The 25,039-nt window shown below is 36.9% G+C and overlaps 2 protein-coding genes across 6 annotated transcripts in view; one reads left to right on the top strand and one right to left on the bottom strand.

Annotated features, from left to right (window-relative positions):
* Window positions 1-25,039, top strand: part of ANO3 (anoctamin 3) — a 271,028-nt gene that overhangs the window by 173,125 nt on the left and 72,864 nt on the right. Inside the window, exons 11-13 of the mRNA XM_004263929.3 lie at window positions 7,847-7,968; window positions 12,370-12,504; window positions 20,418-20,514. Of these exons, the coding sequence (XP_004263977.2) occupies window positions 7,847-7,968; window positions 12,370-12,504; window positions 20,418-20,514 (354 nt within the window). The remainder of the gene's footprint in view (window positions 1-7,846; window positions 7,969-12,369; window positions 12,505-20,417; window positions 20,515-25,039) is intronic.
* The window catches only part of MUC15 (mucin 15, cell surface associated), a 114,477-nt gene that overhangs the window by 74,902 nt on the left and 14,536 nt on the right, over window positions 1-25,039 (bottom strand). Inside the window, exon 4 of one of the 5 annotated variants that reach the window (XM_033409612.2) lies at window positions 14,537-16,280. The exons of the other annotated variants lie outside the window; for them this stretch is intronic. Within the exon in view, the coding sequence (XP_033265503.1) occupies window positions 16,273-16,280 (8 nt within the window). The 3' untranslated portion in view covers window positions 14,537-16,272. Of the gene's footprint in view, window positions 1-14,536; window positions 16,281-25,039 lie in introns of those variants that run through there. 5 annotated transcript variants of the gene reach the window in all.

Here is a 25,039-nt window from a genome sequence, read left to right as displayed (position 1 = left end):
CTGTAGCTTTGTAGTATAGTCTGAAGTCAGGGAGCCTGATTCCTCCAGCTCCGTTTTTCGTTCTCAAGATTGCTTTGGCTATTTGGGGTCTTTTGTGTTTCCATACAAATTGTGAATTTTTTTGTTCTAGTTCTGTGAAAAATGCCAGTGGTAGTTTGATAGGGATTGCATTGAATCTGTAGATTGCTTTGGGTAGTAGAGTCATTTTCACAATGTTGATTCTTCCAATCCAAGAACATGGCATATTTCTCCATCTATTTGTATCTTTAATTTCTTTCATCAGTGTCTTATAATTTTCTGCATATAGGTCTTTTGTCTCCTTAGGTAGGTTTATTCCTAGATATTTTATTTTTTTTGTTGCAGTGGTAAATGGGAGTGTTTTCTTGATTTCACTTTCAGATTTTTCATCATTAGTGTATAGGAATGCCAGAGATTTCTGTGCATTGATTTTGTATCCTGCCACTTTACCAAATTCATTGATCAGCTCTAGTAGTTTTCTGGTAGCATCTTTAGGATTTTCTATGTATAATATCATGTCATCTGCAAACAGTGACAGCTTTACTTCTTCTTTACCGATTTGGGTTCCTTTTATTTCCTGTTCTTCTCTGATTGCTGTGGCTAAAACTTCCAAAACTATGTTGAATAACAGTGGTGAGAGTGGGCAACCTTGTCTTCTTCCTGATCTTAATGGGAATGGTTTCAGTTTTTCACCATTGAGGACGATGTTGGCTGTGGGTTTGTCATATATGGCCTTTATTATGTTGAGGAAAGTTCCCTCTATGCCTACTTTCTGCAGGGCTTTTATCATAAATGGGTGTTGAATTTTGTCAAAAGCTTTTTCTGCATCTATTGAGATCATCATATGGTTTTTCTCCTTCAGTTTGTTAATATGGTGTATCACGTTGATTGATTTGTGTATATTGAAGAATCTTTGCATTCCTGGAATAAACCCCACTTGATCATGGTGTATGATCCTTTTAATGTGCTGTTGGATTCTGTTTGCTAGTATTTTGTTGAGGATTTTTTCATCTATGTTCATCAGTGATATTGGCCTGTAGTTTTCTTTCTTTGTGATGTTCTTGTCTGGTTTTGGTATCAGGGTGATGGTGGCCTCGTAGAATGAGTTTGGGAGTGTTCCTCCCTCTGCTATATATTGGAACAGTTTGAGAAGCATAGGTATTAGCTCTTCTCTAAATGTTTGATAGAATTCGCCTGTGAAGCCATCTGGTCCTGGGCTTTTGTTTGTTGGAAGATTTTTAATCACAGTTTCAATTTCAGTGCTTGTGATTGGTCTGTTCATATTTTCTATTTCTTCCTGATTCAGTCTTGGCAGGTTGTGCATATCTAAGAATTTGTCCATTTCTTCCAGGTTGTCCATTTCATTTACATAGAGTTGATTGTAGTAATCTCTTTTGATCTTTTGTATTTCTGCAGTGTCAGTTGTTACTTCTCCATTTTCATTTCTAATTCTATTGATTTGAGTCTTCTCCCTTTTTTTCTTGGTGAGCCTGGCTAATGGTTTATCAATTTTGTTTATCTTTTCAAAGAACCAGCTTTTAGTATTATTGATCTTTGCTATCGTTTCCTTCATTTCTTTTTCATTTATTTCTGATCTGATCTTTATGATTTCTTTCTTTCTGCTAACTTTGGGGTTTTTTTGTTCTTCTTTCTCTAATTGCTCTAGGTGCAAGGTTAGGTTGTTTATTCGAGATGTTTCCTGTTTCTTAAGGTAGGATTGTATTGCTATAAACTTCCCTCTTAGAACTGCTTTTGCTGCATCCCATAGGTTTTGGGTCGTCGTGTCTCCATTGTCATTTGTTTCTAGGTATTTTTTTATTTCCTCTGTGATTTCTTCAGTGATCACTTCGTTATTAAGTAGTGTATTGTTTAGCCTCCATGTGTTTGTATTTTTTACAGATCTTTTCCTGTAATTGATATCTAGTCTCATAGCGTTGTGGTCAGAAAAGATACTTGATACAATTTCAATTTTCTTAAATTTACCAAGGCTTGATTTGTGACCCAAGATATGATCTATCCTGGAGGATGTTCCATGAGCACTTGAGAAGAACGTGTATTCTGTTGTTTTTGGATGGAATGTCCTATAAATATCAATTAAGTCCATCTTGTTTAATGTATCATTTAAAGCTTGTTTTTCCTTATTTATTTTCATTTTGGATGATCTGTCCACTGGTGAAAGTGGGGTGTTAAAGTCCCCTACTATGAATGTGTTATTGTTGATTTCCCCTTTTATGGCTGTTAGTATTTGCCTTATGTATTGAGGTGCTCCTATGTTGGGTGCATAAATATTTACAATTGTTATATCTTCTTCTTGGATCGATCCCTTGATCATTATGTAGTGTCCTTCTTTGTCTCTTCTAATAGTCTTTATTTTAAGGTCTATTTTGTCTGATATGAGAATTGCTACTCCAGCTTTCTTTTGGTTTCCATTTGCATGGAATATCTTTTTCCATCCCCTTACTTTCAGTCTGTATGTGTCTATAGGTCTGAAGTGGGTCTCTTGTAGGCAGCATATATATGGGTCTTGTTTTTGTATACATTCAGCCAGTCTGTGTCTTTTGGTGGAAGCATTTAATCCATTTACATTTAAGGTAATTATCGATATGTATGTTCCTATTACCATTTTCTTAATTGTTTTGGGTTTGTTATTGTAGGTCTTTTTCTTCTCTTGTGTCTCTTGCCTAGAGAAGTTCCTTTGGCATTTGTTGTAAAGCTGGTTTGGTGGTGCTGAACTCTCTCAGCTTTTGCTTGTCTGTAAAGGTTTTAATTTCACCATCAAATCCAAATGAGATCCTTGCTGGGTAGAGTAATCTTGGTTGTATGTTTTATTCCTTCATCACTTTAAATATGTCCTGCCAGTCCCTTCTGGCTTGCAGAGTTTCTGCTGAAAGATCAGCTGGTAACCTTATGGGGATTCCCTTGTGTGTTATTTGTTGTTTTTCCCTTGCTGCTTTTAATATGTTTTCTTTGTATTTAATTTTTGACAGTTTGGTCAATATATGTCTTTGTGTATTTCTCCTTGGATTTATCCTGTATGGGACTCTCTGTGCTTCGTGGACTTGATTAACTATTTCCTTTCCCATATTAAGAAAGTTTTCAACTATAATCTCTTCAAATATTTTTTCAGTCCCTTTCTTTTTCTCTTCTTCTTCTGGAACCCCTATAATTCGAATGTTGGTGTGTTTAATGTTGTCCCAGAGGGTCTCTGAGACTGTCCTCAGTTCTTTTCATTCTTTTTTCTTTATTCTTCTCTGCAGTAGTTATTTCCAGTATTTTACCTTCCAGGTCACTTATCTGTTCTTCTGCCTCAGTTATTCTGCTATTGATCCCATCTAGAGTACTTTTAATTTCATTTATTGTGTTGTTCATCATTGCTTGTTTCATCTTTAGTTCTTCTAGGTCCTTGTTAAATGTTTCTTGCATTTTCTCTATTCTATTTCCAAGATTTTGTATCATCTTTACTATCATTATTCTGAATTCTTTTTCAGGTAGACTACCTATTTCCTCTTCATTTGTTAGGTCTGGTGGGTTTTTATCTTGCTCCTTCATCTGCTGTGTGTTTTTCTGTCTTCTCATTTTGCTTATCTTACTGTGTTTGGGGTCTCCTTTTTGCAGGCTGCAGGTTCGTAATTCCCATTGTTTTTGGTGTCTGTCCCCAGTTTAAAGTTGGTTCAGTGGGTTGTGTAGACTTCCTGGTGGAGGGGACTAGTGCCTGTGTTCTGGTGGATGAGGGTGGATCTTGTCTTTCTGGTGGGCAGGTCCACGTCTGGTGGTGTGTTTTGGGGTGTCTGTGGCCTTATTATGATTTTAGGCAGCCTCTCTGCTAATGGGTGGGGTTGTGTTCCTGTCTTGCTAGTTGTTTGGCATAGGGTGTCCAGCACTGTAGCTTGCTGATCGTTGAGTGAAGGCGGGTGCTGGTGTTGAGATGGAGATCTCTGGGAGATTTTCGCCGTTTGATACTATGTGGAGCTGGGAGGTCTCTTTTGGACCAGTGTCCTGAAGTTGGCTCTCCCACCTCAGAGGCACAGCACTGACTCCTGGCTGTAGCACCAAGAGCCTTTCATCCACATGGCTCAGAATAAAAGGGAGAAAAAGTAGAAAGAAAGATAGAAAGAAAGAGAGAGAGAGAGAGAGAGAGGAAGGAAGGAAGGAAGGAAGGAAGGAAGGAAGAAGATAAAATAAAATAAAGTAAGATAAAATAAAGTTATTAAAACAAAAAATAATTATTAAGAGAAAAATATTTTTTTAAGTTAAAAAAAAAACAAAAAACGGACAGATAGAACCCTAGGACAAATGGTGAAAGCAAAGCTATACAGACAAAATCTCACACAGAAGCATACACATGCACACTCACAAAAAGAGGAAAAGGGGAAAAAATCATAAATCTTGCTCTCAAAGTCCACCTGCTTAATTTGGGATGATGATTCGTTGTCTATTCATGTATTCCACAGATGCAGGTACATCAAGTTGATTGTAGAGCTTTAATCCGCTGCTTCTTAGGCTGCTGGGAGAGATTTCCCTTTCTCTTCTTTGTTCGCACAGCTCCCGGGGCTCAGCTTTGGATTTGGCCCCGCCTCTGCGTGTAGGTTGCCAGAGGGCATCTGTTCTTTGCTCAGACAGGATGGGGTTAAAGGATCAGCTGACTCCTATATTCTTTTTAAGGCAGTTATATATTTCAAAATAAGAACAGGGTCTTTAGAGGTTTAATGTGTGTGTTTTCAAAGCCCATCAGTCTTCTTTTTTTAAAGGCTAAGAACTCATAGGACATAACCCTTATACCTGAGAAATTCACAGTCTAGTATAACTCATAAAGATAAAATGTATTGAGCACTTCCTGTCTGGTACTGAGCTAAAGGTTTCATATGGACTATCTCATTTAACCTTTGCAACAACCCTTTGAGATAGGCAATAGTATTAACTCTGTTTTATAGATAGATAATTGAGGCAGAGAAAGGTTAAGTATTAAAGGCATGGTTTTGAGCCCAGGAAGCCAGACTCCAATGCTTCTATTCATTATGGCATACCTACTTATATTAGGAATAGAAATAATGATAACAGATAATGTGTTAGAGTGTTTCGTGCAACAGGTCCCGTGCATGGGTTTTCCCACTCATCTGACAATAACTTTGGAGGGGAGATATTATTATTTTTCCATTGCAGAGATGCAGAAGCAAGGCGCAGAGAAATTAAACACCATGTCAAATACGACCTAGTCAGTAAGTGGTAAACTGTTCAGTGGCAAACCTGAGTCCCTGGGAGAGCTTCTGTAGCACAGGAAGGTTTGTTTTGTTCTCTAAGTAATTTTGTTTACCTAACTAGTCTGTGTTCTGACAGTTTATTTGATAGTTTCATGTGTGAAATTTGGAAACTATTGGGAATAGGTTGTAAATAATAATCATTTTCCCATTTATTCTTATAATTTGGTAGAAGTACTAGTATATGGTATACATACACAAAACGACTGGAAAACAATATTGATGAAATACAAGTAACGAAAACAAAGCAGCAAGTCAATAAAATGGACTCGGGAATTTTCTATCAATTTTAAAGACTACTACTTGAAGAAAGAAAAACAAGACTTATTTAGAGGAAAATGGAGTCAGTGGCACTGACTATAATTTGAATAAGGACAGTCACAGTTTAGACCTCCTTCTTCCTTAATGCAGGAGTATTATTAATATCGGTCTCACACTTTGCACCCAGAGCTGAGATTTATTTTTTATTACAAAAGAGACAGTAGCTAGAGGGAAGAAAGAGACATGTCCAGTGAAATTTGGCATGACAAAGAAGAAAGAAAGGGAAGAAGGAGAATATATATATGAAAAAGAGTTTGCCTAAAATATTGATGGTATTGATAATCCCATCAATTATGAATAGTGGAGACAGTAGAAAAGTGTGTCAGTTGGAGGAAGGGGCCGATCATGGAGGTGGTGGGGATCACTGAGTGTACATAGTCCTCTGAAAAGGGATGAGAATGCATGGGTGGGCAAGAGTCAGAGCATTATGGTTGATTGAGGTTACTGAGCCAAGTCAGAACAATGAGGTACTACGGATCTAAAGTTTAGCACCTAAAACCCAGGAAATGCCTATGTCTGACCACTGAGGCTGGGAAGGAAAGTCATGTATTTTAGGATTATCAGGAATATGTGAAAGAAACCTGAGATTTTGGTTCACCTTCCCTTACCTTCCCAATCTCAGGGCAGGCTACCTTAACAAGTCAGTCCATTTTCACAAGCAAACAAACTTTTCTCAAGTGGATGTCTTAGAATCTTGATCTTTACTTTCATCTCCTTAGCTTCCAGTCGTTAGGTTTTAAACACTTTGGGATCCCTTAGGGAAGACTGCTCTTCCACCCTTACCTAATTAATTTATCTATTTTCTTAGAAAGCCAGAGGCAAAGTCCATATGTGTCTCTCATTTCAGCCTTGAGGCACCTACAGACCATGATTCAAGGTGCCATCTTTCTTCATAGGAACTCGGAGCCCTGGTTGTCTGGAACCATTCAGATGATAATTTTGCACTGTTCAATGGCCACAATATAGCAAACACCTAAAATTAACTGACATTATTTTTTTTTTATTTTATTTTTTTTTGCGGTACGCGGGCCTCTCACTGTTGTGGCCTCTCCCGTTGCGCAGCACAGGCTCCGGACGCACAGGCTCAGCGGCCATGGCTCACGGGCCCAGCCGCTCCGCGGTATGTGGGATTTTCCCGGTCTGGGGCACGAACCCGTGTCCCCTGCATTGGCAGGCGGACTCTCAACCACTGCGCCACCAGGGAAGCCCGACTGACATTATTTTTATACTTCTTATGTGGCTGGCACTTTATAGCTATTCTCCAAACGGGCCATCACAAGATCCCTCTGTATTGGTATCATTAATACTTATTCTTATCCTCATCATTTAGGTAAGGTAACTGAGGCATAATTCCACTTGTTTTAAATTTTCATCAAACATTTCATAAAAGTAGAATCACATATTAGAGTGAGCAGAGGGACTTTGTAAAATCCTGTGTCCTAAGTTTTGATTCAGAAAATAAAGTTACTATATCTATTATCATTTTCTTTTTAATTATAAAAGCAGAGCAGTTCAGCCTTCAGGGAACACGTTCCTCTAAAAGGCATATATATTCTATGTTTCTGAAATTGCAACCCATATGACAGATTTTTGAGGGGGATATAAAGAATTGGAAAACATGCTTCCATTTTTGGAATATCTAACCGGAAGTAAATTTTACAGATTTCAAAACATGAATAACACTGGAGACAGGCCTCTTATACTTAAAATTTTTTTTTATTGAAATATAGTTGGTTTACAATATTATGTCAGTTTCACGTGGACAGCATAGTGATTCTTTGGGGGGGTGGTCTATATTTGCTGAATGAACATTGACTCTTTCCCTTAGCTTCTATAAATGAAATAAATATTTTCTGGTACTGGATCACTTCTCAAAGCAGAATAATGCTCAATTTCTGAACTAAAGATTACAACAATTTCTCTCAATGATGATGAAGATATTGTGTTTATTACAAGACCTTGGGTTCCAAACAATGAAACCTAAAGCTTACTTTAAGTGAAAGGGATCTCATTGGTTTGAAAAAGGGATTTAAGAAAGAATTTTTAAGGAACTATCAGAGTATTTTCAATGAAATATAGATATATAAATGCATTTACTACATCACTTCAGTGATGGGCTTACGTTTATAATTTCTGAAGCTTTCAGTAAGTTATTAAATTATTCCCTAAGGAAAAAAAGCAAAAACAATTCCTATTAGTTCAAATTTCACTAAAAGAATAAATATCAATTCATCTTATTTTATTTGTTTCAGGGAGCCTACAAGAGTAACCAGCCCATCAAAACCCATGGACCTCAGAATAACAGACATCTATTATATGAGCGCTGGGCACGCTGGGGAATGTGGTACAAGCATCAGCCCCTGGATTTAATCAGGTACTGGATTGATAACGGAAGACATATTATGCTATTTTGTTATCCTTTTCTTATTATTTTATTTACCCACCAAATTATCTGTATTAGTTAGGAGGTGATTAAGAAAAAAGAAGCCACTATACGTCTTTTCAATGAAAGGAACTTAATTTAGGGAATCAGTAGCACAGGGGATGGGAAAGCTGAGAAATCAAACAGAAATGTGAGGCAACCAGCGATTAACAACAGCAGAAAATTGCTAACAACTCTTAAAGCTGGAGGGAAAATGAGATGAAGTATATTTCAGAGCTTACTACCTGAGCCGTTGGGCAAGAGCTATGCCATCCACGAGTAGGACCACCTGCAGGAAAGTGAAGTGTTGAGAGTCGAGCCACAGAGAATTATGGAGCCATAACAAATTATGGCTGCTCTGGAGGCAGCCCTGAGGACAGCCAGGAGAGGAGAAAAGATATGGGCTCTTCCCTTCCTTCCGCCTTTGAGACTTCCAGTACCTCCCAGTGTAACTTACCAGCAGCAATTTACAAGTGAATCTATATAATCTACTTTCCCATGAAAACAAATCCAAAGAGGAAAAGGCAGAAAATGGATCTAAGAGCAAAGAGAAAAATGGCCAACATAGCATCTATGCATGTATTTATCCTTCAACAAATACTTAGTGTCTATTCTATTCCAGGAAGTATATCCTCGTAAATAACTGCTCTCAACTTGAATTAGTCTTGAAATAGTGTTATATTCATGATTTATTTTATTTTGATGGAGAATAATTTGTTCTTATTTTAAAAAATCAGGAAATATATATTAAAAAGGACTTAAGTCCCCAGATAACTAGAAATATTTATAAAGTAAAATAAAAAAGAGCATTCATATTATAAGGTTATATATGTTGATATTTTGAGTTGTTTATGAAATATAAATATCAAGAATAACTCATAACTATATCAGTCATTTTCCCAACAGGAAACTGATAGAACTGATAGAATAGAAGGGGTATTTGAAGAGAATTTAATAATAGAATTTAATATGCAGAAGTATAAATAGAATCAAGGGAGCCAACAGATGATAATGAAGCTTCCAGGGACTGGCAAAAGCTGGAAGCTGTTATCAGACCTAGACTTGAAGGGACAAAGGGAGAGAGCAGTTGGCAGAACTTGTTAAAAGCTATAATCATAAAAGAAGAAAGTCAGAGTAATAAAAAATACCCCACATCTCTTATCCCTCCTTGTGATCTCCTGCTGGTACCTTCAGTTGGCCAATGAGCCTATCAGGAAGCAAGAAGAAGGAAGAAGCATAGGTGATGCTATGCATAGAGGTGAGCCTCCTGGGCACATAGCAGGAAGGAAAAGGGTAGAATGTGGAATGGATGTACAAAGCATACTATCCAACACCAAACCATTTTTATCTCAAACATTAAGTACTTGGGTATATACAAAATCAAGATGCTTTGATTCTAATTCAATCACAGCAAATTATCAGTCTTATTTATGCAGGTTAGAGAATAATTGTTTTAGAGATATGTGAATACGGTGAGATGTGCTAATTCACAAAACCATATTTAATAGGAATTAAAGTGAAGTTGGGATTTTCAAGCAAGCATTTCAGTGTCAACAGTTCTCCTATCTATAGGAGACATTGCTATTGCTGCCTCAGGTAATTTCACCAAACAAATTTTATTTTCAATAAATAGGGTGATTCAGCTGCTATTACCAATTCTCTGGGTGTTGACTCAGAAAGGAAATTTTGCTTATGAAAATCATGTATTTTGTGTTCAAGTGGCTAAGGGGAGAGATGTGATGAGGGACCCACCCAAGATGAAGGCCATAAAAGAGTATAGATGGCATTTCAACAGGTGCCTGCTCTCTAGGAACTTTCTTGTTAACAAAATTGAGATGGCGATGAGGCATTCAGATTAAACTATACAATCTTGTACATAGCATTTTGTACAAGACCCAGTTTTCTACAATGAGTAGGAAGATTGCCTTAAAATCTGTGACTTTTTAATTATTTGGGGTTACACTGTTCTTAAGACTATACAATTTTGAGGACGTGAGCCTCTTATTGTGTGGCTTCCTGTCCATAGTGAGAGAAAGAGGGTGTCCTGGAATCAGAGTTTTTTTAATATACTTGTGTCACAGATGATGGACACCCACAGGCAAGGCCTGTATTCTCTCCTGCTGAAAAAGGCAGTTCAGTAATAGTGGATGAAAAGTGAGGGACTATCAATTCATTTTATTTTTTATAAACAACCATTCCTGAACATGTGTTTGTGTTTTGTTCTCATTTTAAGAATAGACTCAAACATTTAGTAGCCAACGCCTATCTTCGTTTCAATCTATTTTTCCATGGGAAATACTGGAATCTGGAAAGAATACATTTAAAAAATGGTCAACTACAAAACCTGCTTAACAAAATAGCTGTGTGGTTTTTTTTCAGTGTTTCTCAATAGGCACCGGAAGGATTTAAATTTAAAAACTAAATGAAATGATTCTCTCTAAAAGAGGTCAACTTAACATTTGTTTTTATAATAGAAGTTTTTTATGATAGAAGTTATTTCAGCGGTAGAATCCTATTATCAAATGAAATGTCACATAGGACACCAGTATATAAAACATGAAAAGAAAGTGACAGTGGGTGAAGTGTGATGGGGTGACACCAATAGCAACCCCCTGTTCCTCCTTGCCCTGTCATGGTTTTAAAGAAATTTAAGGAACACCTAGAGATCCTAAAAGATTGTGACTTCCCACGTTCTAGGTTAAGGACATTTTCATTAGCCTTCTTTGCCTGGAACTAGCTTCTTCTCATGAAACAGATCTGAAATCTGCTGTAACTTAGGTAATTATACTCCTGTCAAATAACATTATTGCTCCTCTTAACCTTCAACAATGTATGATTTAAAAGCTTGGTATAATGCTTTCCATATAAGGGGGTCTGTGCAGTCCTTTATAGTCATCGTTATAAAAATGTTAGTAATATGTGCCAAAACCCTACTCCACCCCACAGAAGAACACTTGTTTAAAGGAACAAGTGTCTATATTAGAATAACTGTTAATATTATAAGCTTCATCTCAGAGTAGAACAGTCACTATATAAGAAATGAATAGACTATTGATCTGTCTCCTAGGAGAAATAAATGAAAAAACAAAAAAATTAGCTAAATGATGCCCAGTGGAGGACAGCTCCATGTCTACGCTTGGTAGAATACGCACAAATTTTAGTTGGCACAATACAGAGAATGGAGTAGAAAGAATGATTTTCAGAGAGAGAAGTCTTGTTAAGGAAAAACAAATAACAAGAGAATTTTCTTCCCAGCAAGAATTTTTGCACAGAGAGGTATTCCCAAATGAACTGTAAAACACCAATCTTTAAAACTAGTGCTGGGACAAACACCAGTACAGAATTCCAGAAATTATTATTTTTTACCAGAGCTGTATAAACTGTGACAGTTACTATTGGCAGTAGATTCGGTGAAGAAAGAACAACTGAGTGGTCATCAGAACTGCCTTATTCATCTGCTACTTCCATATAAATTATGTTAATAAGCTGAAGGGAAATAAAATGCATTCATTCCCTTCACTTCTTTCAATAAAACACTTCCTGTGGTGGGTGCTAATGAAACAGGACACAGGTCCACTTTCAAGCAGCTTGCATTCTGATGGGGAGGGAGAGGAATAGGGGAGTGACAGGTAATTGTCATAAAGTTTTACAAGTTTAAGACACTGAAACATGGGTGAAGGGAATGTGATAGCAAGAGCAGGGACGTCTAACCCAGGTTTGAAGTGAAATCAGGGCAGGCTTCCCAGGAGAAGTGATATAAAGTACAGGATACGTACAAGCCAGACAGGAGAAGAGGGTGAAATGTAATATTCCAAAGTAAGGGAACAGCATAAACCAAGGAAGGAATCATGTGCTCCAGGAACAGCATAATTGAACTTTGTTGAGGAAGATGTGTGACACGGTTGTGCAGATTGTGTCTGGCATAAGGGAGTCGGGCCAAGGGTGCAGATAGAGACAGAAATCAAGTCTGCTTTCAGCAGCTACCTAGAGGGAGATGTTTTTCTAATTTACGCCAAAGCAATATGGTTTAGCACAGCTTTGTGTAAGGAAAACAAAAAGAGATTCTACTAGGAGGATGAAGAAAAGCAAGACCTGGCTTATAAAAAGAAAGAAATAAACATACTCTGATAATAAATAAAATAAAATGACTCCTGTAATGACAATGTTTAATGATAAACAATATCACCATTATTGGATTCATTAATGAGCAAGACTATTAAGACACCCCAGATGGAGCGCAGGAGGAACTGAGCCAGTATAGTCAATTGTCCATCTGAAATTGACTAGGTGCGACATCGCTATTTGTAGTGTCACTTACGTTGCCTTAAGCTAAGGATTTGCTTTCTCATGCAGGCTATACTTTGGTGAGAAGATTGGGCTATACTTTGCTTGGCTGGGGTGGTATACTGGAATGCTGATTCCTGCAGCTATTGTTGGCTTGTGTGTTTTCTTCTATGGAATATTAACAATGAATGCAAGTCAAGTAAGGTAAGCTATTAACAGACTTATTAAAAAATTTTGGCCTTTCTTCTGATTGGATGAAAGCTTTATAGTAATGCTGACTATAAAAGTGAGTTATGGTACTAAATTTATTTGCTTGTTTTTGTTTTTGCAGGGGAGAAGCACTATAAAAAGGTCATTTCTATATTTTTATATGCAAAGTCTCTTGGATAAATTCTAAGACTGTTTCTCTTTATGCCAAATGTCTCTTTCTAGTATATCCCACATAATCAATAATTCAGCAATGCAATAGACAGTTCTATATAATTTAAATTTACATAGTATTTTGTAGTCTTGAATGCTTTCTCAATACATTAATTCAAATAATTATAATAGCTACAGTTCTTTAAACACTTAAGATATACAAAGACTGTCCAGATATATTGTTTCATTTTATGCAACTTTCATTACCACCTTTGGAAATGAGTATTCCTTTTAGCAGATGAGGGAACCTTACATAGTTAAAGATGTCTAAACAAAATATTCATACCATATAAATCCTACCCTAAGTAGTCTCCTCTCATGAGAACATAAAATCACTTTCTACTTTCTTCTTACTCTCTATGAGAATAGATTTATGAAAGATTTTAGCATCAACTTAAGATATCAAAATGGTAGTAAAATAAGATTTGAGAAACATCAAACATTTATCAGAATGGTGATTTTTCTGTTAAAGTTTAAATGACTCAAGATTTGGATATAGGAACAAAACATTATTATTCAGCAGAGGTAAAAGTCACATTAAAGAATTAAATGAGTTAAAGAATTAATTAAAGAATCCTCTTAACAGCATGTTCTATTTACTACACCACAAGGATTTCATCAAGTTCAACCTTGTATGATGCAATTCAAAATATGAAAAAGTACTTTTCCCCTCCTTAAAAAAAAGCTCAGTACTTTTTTTCCCTTCTGGTCCATCTTTTAACCGTGGCCTTGCTACTGGGTAGTAATCATGACAGTTAATGGGACCATAAAATGCATTTCCTTGAAAATTCTTTATCTATATATATGTGCACATGCATTTGTATAACAATTTTGCCTAAAAGCAAAATATTTTCATTGTCCCAGGTTTGAACCCTATTCCATAACCAAATTCCTTGATTTAGTATCTCAGAATCCCCTTGTTCTTCCTGAAGGCCAAATGGTAATTAGCATGAAAACAAAGAAACACCTACTGTTCAAAAGCATTTCACCTAGTGACAAGTTTATTTCAGAGTTTTGCAAACTCACTACCGCTCTGGAAGGCAGCATCTTCCTGGACAAACATGGGCCCACTGGAAATATTCATCCTCCTTTAGGCATTTCTTTATATGATGTTGAATCAGTAACCTCTGAAGCTGAGAAGTGAGATTGTAATTTGGAGTTATAGTGTCTTGAAAATAAAAATACTATATATATATATTTTTTTACTACTTCTCTATTCTCTATGAGTTTGGCTTTTTTTTTTCTTTCTTTCTTTCTTAAGAGTTCACATATAAAGTGATACCATACAGTATTTTTCTTTTCTATCTGGCTTATCTCACTTAGTGTAATACCCTCAAAGCCCATGTTGTCACAAGTTGCAAGATTTCCTTCTTTCTCATGGCTGGATACTCTTCTATTTTGTGTGTGCGTGCGTGCGTGTGTGTGTGTGTGTGTGTGTGTGTATCTCAAATCTTCTTTATCCGTTCCTCTGCTGATGGACACAAGTTGTTTACTTATCTTGGCTATTGTGAGTAATGGTGCAAAAACATGGGAGTGCATATACCTCTTCAAGATCCTGTTTTCATTTCCTTTGGATATATACCCTGAAGTGGAATTGATGGATTATATGGTGGTTCTATTTTTAATTTTTTTTTTTTTTGCGATACGCGGGCCCCTCATTGTTGTGGCCTCTCCCGTTGCGGAGCACAGGCTCCGGACGCGCAGGCTCAGTGGCCATGGCTCACGGGCCCAGCCGCTCCGCGGCATGTGGGATCTTCCCGGACCGGGGCACGAACCCGTGTCCCCTGCATCGGCAGGCGGACTCTCAACCACTGCGCCACCAGGGAAGCCCTATTTTTAATTTTTTAAGGAACTTCCATATTGTTTTCCATAGTAGCTGTACCAACTTACATTTCTATCAACTGTGCACAAGGGTTCACAACACTTGGGTTTTTTTGTTTTTTGTTGTTGTTGTTTTTGGCAGTGGAAGCGTGGAGTCCTAACCACTGAACTGCCAGGGAATTTACTATTTCTTGTCTTTTGGATAATAGCCACCCTAACAGGTATGAGGTAATATATCATTGTGGTTTTGATTTACATTTCCCTGGTGATTAGTGATGTTGATCACTTTTTTATGTACCTGTTGATTTATGTATCTTCTTTGAAAGAATGTCTATTCAGTTTCTCTGCCTATTTTTTAATCAGATTTTTTTTTTTTTGCTATTGAGTTGTATGAGTTCTTTATATATTTTAGATTTTAACCCTGTATCAGATATATGATTTGCAAATATTTTCTCCCATTTGGTAGATTCCCTTTTTAAAAATATTTATTTATTTATTATTTGGCTGTGCCGGGTCTTAGTTGCGGCACACGGGACCTTTTAGTTGTGGCATGCGAACTCTTAGTTGCGGCATGTGGAATCTAGTTCCCTGACCAGGGATTGAACCTGGGCCCCTTGCATTGGGAGCTCGGAGTCTTAGCCACTGGACCACCAGGGAAGTCCCCTGGTAGATTGCCTTTTAATTTTGTTGATAGCTTCCTTCGCTGTGCAGAAGCTTTGTAGTTTGATATAGTCACTCTTGATTATTTTTGCTTTTGTTGCCTTTACTTTTGGTGTCAAATCCTAAAAATCATTGCCAAGATTGATTTCATAGTTTTACAGTTTCAGGTTTTAAATTTACACCTTTAATCTATTTTGGGTTAATTTTTGTGTATGGTGGAAGATACATGGGTTCATTCTTTTACATGTGGGTATCCAGTTTTCCCACCACCATTTATTGAAGAGACTATCCTTTCCCCATTGAGTATACTTGGCTTTTTGTCGAAAATTGACCATATATACATGGGCTTATTTATGGTTTCTCTATTCTGTTCCATTGATCTATGTACCTGTTTTTATGCCAATATGTACTCTTTTGATTACTATAGCTTTATAATATTGTTTGAAATCATGGGGTGTGATGCCTCCAGCTTTGTTCTTTCTCAAGATTGCTTTGGCTCTTTGGGATTTTTGTGGTTTCGTAAAAATGTTAAGATAGGTTTTTCTATTTCTGTGAAAATACCATTGAAATTCTAATAGAGATTGCATTTAATCTGTAGATCTTTTGGGGTAGTACGGACATTTCAAAGTGTGAAATTTTCTAATCCATGAGCACAGAATATCTTTTCATTTATTTGTGTCTTCTTCAATTTCTTTTGCAAATGTCTTATAGTTTTCAATGTATAAAACTTTCACCTCCTTGGCTAAATTTAATCCTAAATATTTTATTCTTTTTGATGTCATTGTAAATGGTATTGTTTTCTTAATTTCTCTTTTTGATAGTTTTTTGTTAGTATATAGAAACACAACTGATATTTGTATACTGACTTTTATATCCTGCAACTTTACTGAATTCATGTGTTAGCTATAGAGTTTTTTGATAGTCTTTAGGGTTTTAGAAAAAAATGGTCTTTTAAAATGAATTGACAAAAGCAGAAAATAATTTTTAGGCAGTTAGCTACTGTTCAAATTGGTTCCATGGAGAACATATTCACAAAGTTTTCCCATGTGGTGTAGACTTCCTCCTCCAGGCTTACAAAGCTGAAAATGAACAAAAGGCAATGAAAGGAATAGATTTTCTGTTCCTATTGATTTACGTGCCAATGAAGTAAATTAGGCTCCTTTTGTATGAGATAAGTATTCTTTAACCTTTAGCACAAGGAGTGTTTTAAAAGGCTCTAGCAAACTCTTTTCTTCTGTGCTTTGTGGTATTATATTACTGCTACTTCTGTCACACTGTAATTAAGATCCTGTCAGACTTTCTATTCTAAACTAAGATAAGCATCACTGAATATCTTGACTTTCAAAATTTCATGGGAGTGAATTTTTCCATTCAAGGTGTCAGACATGGTTAAGTCTTAGGTGTTATCATGGCGAGTGAGTGGAGGACATAGGGCTTTTATTTTGAGTTGCTTTGTTTTAGTTTTGTTTTAAGCTATTTTTTTGTTTATTGCAAGGTAACAAAATGTTGAAAAGCTGAAGATTGGGTTGTATTATGTTTCTACCAGCTATGTTCACGTGAATTAATGTCATATTTCTTACCTGCTCTGCAGTTAATTGTAGAATTACATGAAAATCATGTTATAGATCATTTATTGTATGTATATGTGTATGTATATATTTACATGCACATTGGTCTTATACAATCAAAGGTGGTCGGTTTTGTGCCCTGTAGAGCATGTATCATAGCAATATAAAAAGGAACAAGCAGGTAGATATGGTCCCTGCTTCTTAGGCTTTGGGTTTCAGGTCTGGGACAAAGGGCAGAAACAACTCTCCGGTCCATTCTTGCCTCTTTGGCATGAGAACTCTGTATTTGGTCCTCAGTACTGACCAGCTTTTCAAAAGCTGTTACATCCTAAAGGGCCTCTCAAATCCTCTCCTGACAACATCCTCAGCAATAAGGTCTTCTTCCATTTATCAAGTGCCTATGATGTGCCAGGCACATTATCAATATTCATTACATAATATCCCAGTTGCATATTATCTCCAACTGGAGATGAAGAAGTTGATGCTCAGAGAGGTAGGTGACTTAGGGGGGAATATCTAGTAAGTTTAAACCTATATCTGATTTTTTAAAATTGTGGTAAGAACACTTAACATGAGGTCTACCCCCTTCACAAATTTTTAAGTGCACTACAGTATTGTTAACTACAGGCACGATGTTGTTTGTACAGCACGTCTCTAGAACTTACTCATCTTACATAATTGACACTTTATACCCATTGAACAGCAACTCTCCATTTCCCTCTCCCTTACCCCCTAGGAACCACCATTCTACTCTGTTTCTATGAGTGTGTTTTTTAAGATACCTAATATAAGTGGAATTATGCAGTATTTGTTCTTCTGTGCTGGCTTATTTCACTTAACATAATGTCCTCCAGGTTCATCCATATTGTTGCATATGGCAGAAATTCCTTCTTTTCTTAAGGCTGCATAATATTCTGTTGTATGTCAATTCCACAATTTTTTTATCCATCCATCTGTGGATGGACATTTGGGTTATTTCCATATTTTGGCTATTGTGAATAATGTTGCAGTGAACAAGGGAGTGTAGATATCTCTTTGAGATTCTGATTTCTGTTCCTTTAGATATATACCCAGAGGTGGGATTGCTGGATTAAATGGTAGTTATGTTTTTAAGTTTTTGAGGAACCTCTGTATTGTTTTTCATAGTGGCGGTACCAATTTATAGTCCCACCAACGATATTCAAGTGTTCTAAATATTCCACATCCTTGCCAATACTTGCTACTTTTATTTTGTTTGTTTTGTTTGATAATAACAATCACACCAGGTATGAGGTAATACCTTGTGATTTGATTTGCTTTTCCCTGATGATTATATCTGATTGTAAAATCCATGCTTTACTCATGCTTCCATACTGCCTTCCTTTAAACCTACTTTCATATTACCACATTTCCCCAAAATGGACATCACCAAGCATCTTATTCTGTGCTTTGTCAGGTTAACAGGATTACAGGAAGCATCAAGACCCTAGAGCAGGTCCAGGCATCCATCCCCAAATAGACAAATTGCTCCCTCGTCCCATATCTTAAATGGGTTGTAATTATCATTCCTTCCAATCAGCCCTTGATGTGTATATCTAACAACAGATATAAGACAAAAGAAAGCCACAGTTCAAGCAGTGGTTTATATTATGAGTTTCTGCAAAAGAAATTAAGAAACACTCAAGTTGGGCACTCTCCCTCCATCTAGTGGTTGAGTAAAGTCAAAGAACTTTGTGATTTCATCTCAAATTCCATATTTTAGGCTAAAAAATACATTACCAAAATTGTTTAATATTTTTTATGTTACCTATCAAGTTGTATTTTGGACAACTTATAGAAAATCAGTTTGATGATTCCGGAAATAAAAATAAGGCTAGTCTAATGGCTGGGATTCTAGACTGAGTGCTTTGAAACATCTGTGCTTTTGTGTGATCATTTGGAAGGTGGGAAAGATAATATAGTGTTAACCAAACTTAATACCATTTTAGTATGAGATTTCAATGCAGGGCACATTATGTCATTCTCAAAACACAGTTAATTGTGATAGCAAGCCTATTTTAATAAAAATTTTCTTCAGGAGGAACGTTAATTCTTATTTATACAAATTAGTAGTATTACTAAGAGGAGGTATAATTGTCTCTTTCTTTTGAGTTTTTAAAATGTACGTTTTACCTGCTTCCTCCTACTTCACATAGACATTATGATTACTAGCAAGATGATGTGTGTGAAAGTGGGAGAATTATAGTATATACAAGACCTGTTACACCATCATTATTATTAATAGCAGTTTTTGATAGGAAAGTTCCTCTTAATATGACATAAACTTATCTGTCCTTTAGATGAGTTATAGGTGATGGAGAACTGGACCTAGAATCAGGAAAACCTAAACTCAATTCCCTAAATTACCTCTTGTTAGCTGTATGACCTTGAGCGAATCACTTAAATTAAACATCAATTTCCTCTCAGTTTGGAGATAGTTACCATTGCAGGAGACTGCATTGAGGACTAAACGTAATGGACATGGACCCACATTTGCTTTTTGTAAAGTATTGTATTACTGTATAGCATTATTACTTACTAGTCATTTCCAGTTTGGCTTGAGATTATACACATCAGGCATTTGAAATACACATGCATTATTTTTTGCTTTGAGTGTATACATTTTGAAAACATTTTGAAAACAGCGAATCTTGCTATCAACACTGCCAATTAAACTTTTAATAACAGTTGCATTTCCAGGCATATTTTCGAAAGCCTTTATATTGCTTTCAATATTTCCAAAGCATATTTACTTGGACAATTTATTTATGGTATACCTAGTGGGAAAAGGTCAGGTATGACAGATAAAGGCACAAAGCATCTTAAAAACAGGTTGCTGTGAACTCTCAGGCTGTTAGGCTTTTGAGAAATTGTTATCGATGCCCTATTCATGTCACAATGTCATCTATAATGTATGCTGAGATTTTTAAAAGATAGCATGGAACTTAAGAGACAAATATTATGAAGTTACATTCTAATAGAGAATATTATATATTTCAGTAAATAAAATCTATGCCATGTTATCGTGACAGTGTGTGTCGCGATAAACTTCCTCAGATTTCCAATGAACATAATGCACTGATTGACTGCAGTGGGGGCTATGAAATTATGTGAATTATGGATGCTGTTCATTTTGGTGATTGGAAAGCAATGAGATCCAGGGGAAAGATCGTTAGACCTGAGAAATCAGCAGAGTCAAATGTGACTCCAGCTCAGCCATGTCCAAGCCTGTGAGCTTGGTTAAAACACCCTCGGTTGTTCCTCACAAGATTATCCTGCATGCCATGAAATCAGGTGTAAAAGTGTCCTTGTGACAAAGCCCCACAGGTGCCTCCCGAGTATAAAATGTGGCCTATTATCATTACAATATCTTGGCAGAGATTTCTAAAACAAAGAAGCAAACAAACAACTCTGTATCACAAAAATCCTAAAAATTTGAGTTGGAGCCACTGTCTTAAGTTCTTCCTCACCTGTCCACCCACCCCCCCCCCCACCTGCCACCCGGCCCCAACTATTTCCATTTCTTCTTTTCCTCCCTGCCTTGCTGCTTCCCACAGGGTTGGCCATAGGGGCTGAGTACCTCCTAAACATGGAGGTTCATGCTTTCTTTTTCTTCTTTGATTTCTCAAGCCAAGAAATTTGCAAGGCCACTGAAGTCTTCATGTGCCCTCTCTGTGACAAGAACTGCTCACTGCAGAGACTCAATGAAAGCTGCATTTATGCCAAGGTGAGTGTGGACCCTCACGTTCCTCTCTCTGTCCTCTACTTTTTCTAGGAGGCAGGTAGTAAAAAGTCCTCCAGCAAACTGCTTTTCACCAAAGTTAAATGTTCCCAAGTGTTTCAACAATAAATATCATTGACAACTGAGTAAAACATCACTCTGGCAATTACAGAAAGAGTATATTTTATTAGAATATCTTTGTCTTCCTTTGTTTTTATAAGTGTTTATTGCCATCATAGACCTAAAACGTCCACTTGGAATGACATCTAGATTCTTTTTTGGGGGAAGATGATTATTTCCATGGGTAGTGATAAAATTTTTATCTTCCATGAAGACTCCTGAAGTTAAATTACTTCTGATTTTACAGAGAAAATGAAATATACCAAAAGCTCTCAAATTGCTGCCGATTAGAATCACCTGAAGGGGGTTTTAAACTCCTGAAGCCCAAGCCACATCCCAGAGCAGTTAAATTAGAATCTTTGGATTTAGAACCTAGGCATCAGCATAACTTAAAACCTCCCAGGTGATTTCAAGGTGCATACAAGTTTGAGAAATGTGTACTTGAATTTTACAATTACTATTATTCATTTGTAAAGTGGTTTTATTAAAGTACAATTAACAGATAATAAAATGTACATATTTGAAGTATACAAATGAATACATTTTGGTTATATATATGCTCCTGTGAAAACATCACCATGATCAAGATAATGAACATATTCATCACCTCCAAAAGTTTCCTCACGACCTCTTGTAATCTCTGCCTCCCATCTCTCCCAAATTCCACTCCTGTGCTCAGGCAACAAACTGTTTCCTATCATTATAGATAAGTTTGTATTTTCCAGACTGTTACGTAAATGGAATCATACAGTGTGTGATTTTTTTCTGATTTATTTCACCCAACATAATTATTTTGAGATTCATCCATGTCATAACATTTATCAGTCAATCATCTTTCTTTATTGCTGAGTAGTATTGCATTATATGGTTATATAAAAATTTGTTTATCCATCATCTGTTAATGATCTTTTGGGTTGTTTTAAGTTGTTACCATTTTAAATAAAGATGCTACAAATGTCTACAAATCTTCATTTAGGCAAGTAGTGTTATTTCTCTTGGGCAAATACCTAGAACAAAATGGCTGGATTATGAGATAGAAAGATGTTTAACCTTCTAAGAAACTTCCAAACTGTTTTCCAAAGTGTCTATACCATTTTACATTTCCAACAGCAATGTATGAGAATTCCAGTTTCCTGTATAGTCACTGATTCTCAGGGTGGTCTTTCTTTTTAATTCTAACTATTCTAATAGATGTTTAGAGAGATCTCATTGTGGTTTAGTTACTTGAAAAAAATTTGATTCTTTTGGGTCTTGCTTTTAGGATTTGTGAGATGGGCTCACAGCAGTGCTCTTTCTAGCACTCATTTTTCCCCACAATGAAAACAAGATCTTTCTGTGTACTCTACCTAGTGCACTGTGGATAATGAGGATTTCCAGTCTGGCTGGTGGAAACAGGCACTATTCCTGACTCTGTGAGCTTCTGAAACTGTTTCCTCTAATCCTCTCAGGGGGCTCTTTCCTCAGGTAGCCTCCTCACATTAATGCTCACTGTCTGAGTTGTCGCTCTCTGCACCCTGGTGACTACACTTTCAGTGTAGTAACCTGAGGCAATCATAATGCTCACCTCACTTGTTTCCTGCCTCTTAGGGATCACTGCCCTTCATTGCCTCACATCCAATCTTGAAATCTGTTGCTTTATACACTTGTGCATTCTTTGGTTGTTTTCAGAATGGGGGTAAAATCAATCTCTGTTACTCCATCTAGTTCAGAAGTAGAGGCCTCTATACAATTAACTTTTGACAAGGGTGGATGTAAAATCAAAAGCCACTCAGGATCCTACTAGGAGACCAAAACTTAGTAAAATTAGCTTCTGAATTATTTATTTTGAATGCATGGCATGGGAAAAATCTGTTTTGTTTATAATTTAATTTCTAAAACGTGCTCAGTGTTGAATTCTTTTAAATGTTCCACAAAGATATCTTGTTTGGGGAAGGATTTTCTCAACACTTTTTGCAAAAACCAAGTGTATAGAGTCATTCGATGTAAATACACGTGTTTTTCCCTTTGTCCATGCATTTCAAAGACATATAACAGCCCTAGGGACACCAACAAATCCATATATACATATGTTACTTCTACTTGGACAGTTCTAATAAAACACACTGGCATTATCTGAACACTCAAGCTAAGAATCATATGTGGCAGAGTGATAAAGTGAAGAAACTGTCCAAGGAAACATTAAATCTAGGGGGCCTTTGTCATTGTACAGTATCTACATCCTTCCTTCACTCTGTAGAAATAGTATATATAGGGACAGGTATGACTCAGAAAGAATTCACTTGGTAACTATTATAAGGTAGGTGGAAAAGTTAGCTTGCAAAGGAGAATATTGCCTTATGGAACAAAATAAGAAATAAAACCCACTACGGTGACATCTTTAATGTGTCTTGTATTTGTTCTTCTGGCTAAGGTAAAATGTAGCTACTTGGTTTACACCTTAAAAATCAGAATTACTCTTCCTTCATTGAATGAAAATAAACATTCTCTTTTAAAGTCAGTTTACATACTTAAACACCTAGAGGTTACTGTATGGGCAGTGTCAGAAATAAGGGAAGAGATTTTTAGCAAAGAAACAAGGCCACCAATCTAGAATCATCTAGCCTATACCATTACCCAGCGACATCATCTAGGAACTGGTCAATTCCTTATAGAATCAATCGCGACTTGTGACAAGTAACAGGAAATTAAATCTGTCATATTTTACTGAAATATGTGTGTGCGTGTAATAATTTCCTTAATAATTTCAAGGGTGTGTTTCAGAGAAAATGTGGTCCTGTCATATAATAAAAATTATATTTAAGTACATTAACATTTTCTTTGGTGACTGTTTTCATTTTTAATACTTAAAAGTATGGGAATTAAGAAATATTTTCAATTAACTAATTCAGTGATATTTGCATACTCTTTTCAAAGCACCTGACACCACACTGTCAATTTCCATTATGCTAGGATTTCTCAGTTAAGGTGAAATCATCAGGTACAAGGGTCCTGCATTGTTTTTACATATGATTTTAAAAATGACTCAACCTTAGAAGTTAGCCTTATTTATAACAGTTATTAGTATCTGGGGTTTTTTCACGTGTTCGACAAACATTTATCCAATACCTAGAGTGAACTTCAGACTGTATACTGATATTAGGGCTCCAACAGAATTAGGACAGACCATCTTTCTTCTTTAAGAAGTTTCATGGATGAGTCTGCATAAGATTACACATCAGAATCACCTAGAACTTTTGTTAAAAAGCAGATTCCTGGGCCCCACGTCCTGAGATTCAGAATCAGTTGGCCAAGGGCGAGGCTTAGAAATCTGCATGTTAAGAGGCTCCTCAGGTGATTCTGATTTCTAGGACCACATTTGAAAAGCTGTTGCCGTAAATAAGTAATGAGTTGGGGGAGGGGTAAAAAAAATGAAGTTGCCATGTTTGGTGTACCTTTGCCCCGGTCCAATGGACATGGATAGTTACACAGATTTTGCTGTGTCGAAGAATTAGGCACTAAGGAACTGAGAGAGGGCTGAACTTCAGCCTAAATTCCAAACCCTGGCTCCCCCCCCGCCCCCCCCAACCCCGTAATCTCCTGGCCCGCAGCGTGGAATCTGCCCAAGAGGCACCTTGTTCACCTTAGCCCAGTGGCAGTTTCCAGAGGCTTAAGTTATTCTGAACCCATGAAACAATTTTAGAAAGAGATCTATCAACTACAGTAGAGGAGACATAGAGTTTAAGCTTCCAACCTAATAAGAAATTTATCTCCTTAAACAATATCCACATTTATTGATTTCCAGCCATGCTCAGCTCTGCAAGAGAAATCACATGTCAAAGATAGTGGAGAGGGCTTCCCTGGTGGCGCAGTGGTTGGGAGTTCGCCTGCCGATGCGGGGGACACGAGTTTGTGCTCTGGTCCGGGAAGATCCCACATGCCGCGGAGCGGCTGGGCCCGTAAGCCATGGCCGCTGAGCCTGCGCGTCCGGAGCCTGTGCTCCGCAACGGGAGAGGCCACAACAGTGAGAGGCCCGCGTATCACAAAAAAAAAAAAAAAAAGTGGAGAATTTGTGCTAAAACACAGCTTTGTTTGAGGCATAGTTTGCTTCTGTCTTCTTATATCATCCCTATTTACATCAACAATGTTGAATAAAAAGCTTGTCCAGAGGTTCCCTACGCATAAAGGCAAGCTATTTTTCCAATAAAATAATTAACTGCAAATATACACTTGTAGATCAGACAAGGTTTTTTTTTTGCTTTTAGAAAAGTCTGTTACGTTGCTTTGGGATTTTTCTGATCACTCACGATCTAAGCTTGAGCCATCCACACTGTGCTTGACTCTTCCTTCCCCCTCTCCTCCATTTCCATTCAGCAACTTATATCGGCACCCTAAAAAACCCATATCATCGGAAGCTGTAACCGCAGGCTTCTAA

Source organism: Orcinus orca, chromosome 8 (genome assembly GCF_937001465.1).
Source record: "Orcinus orca chromosome 8, mOrcOrc1.1, whole genome shotgun sequence".
Taxonomy (NCBI): domain Eukaryota; kingdom Metazoa; phylum Chordata; class Mammalia; order Artiodactyla; family Delphinidae; genus Orcinus; species Orcinus orca.
Note: the sequence above shows the minus strand (reverse complement) of the source record. Positions and strands in the feature narration are given on the sequence as shown.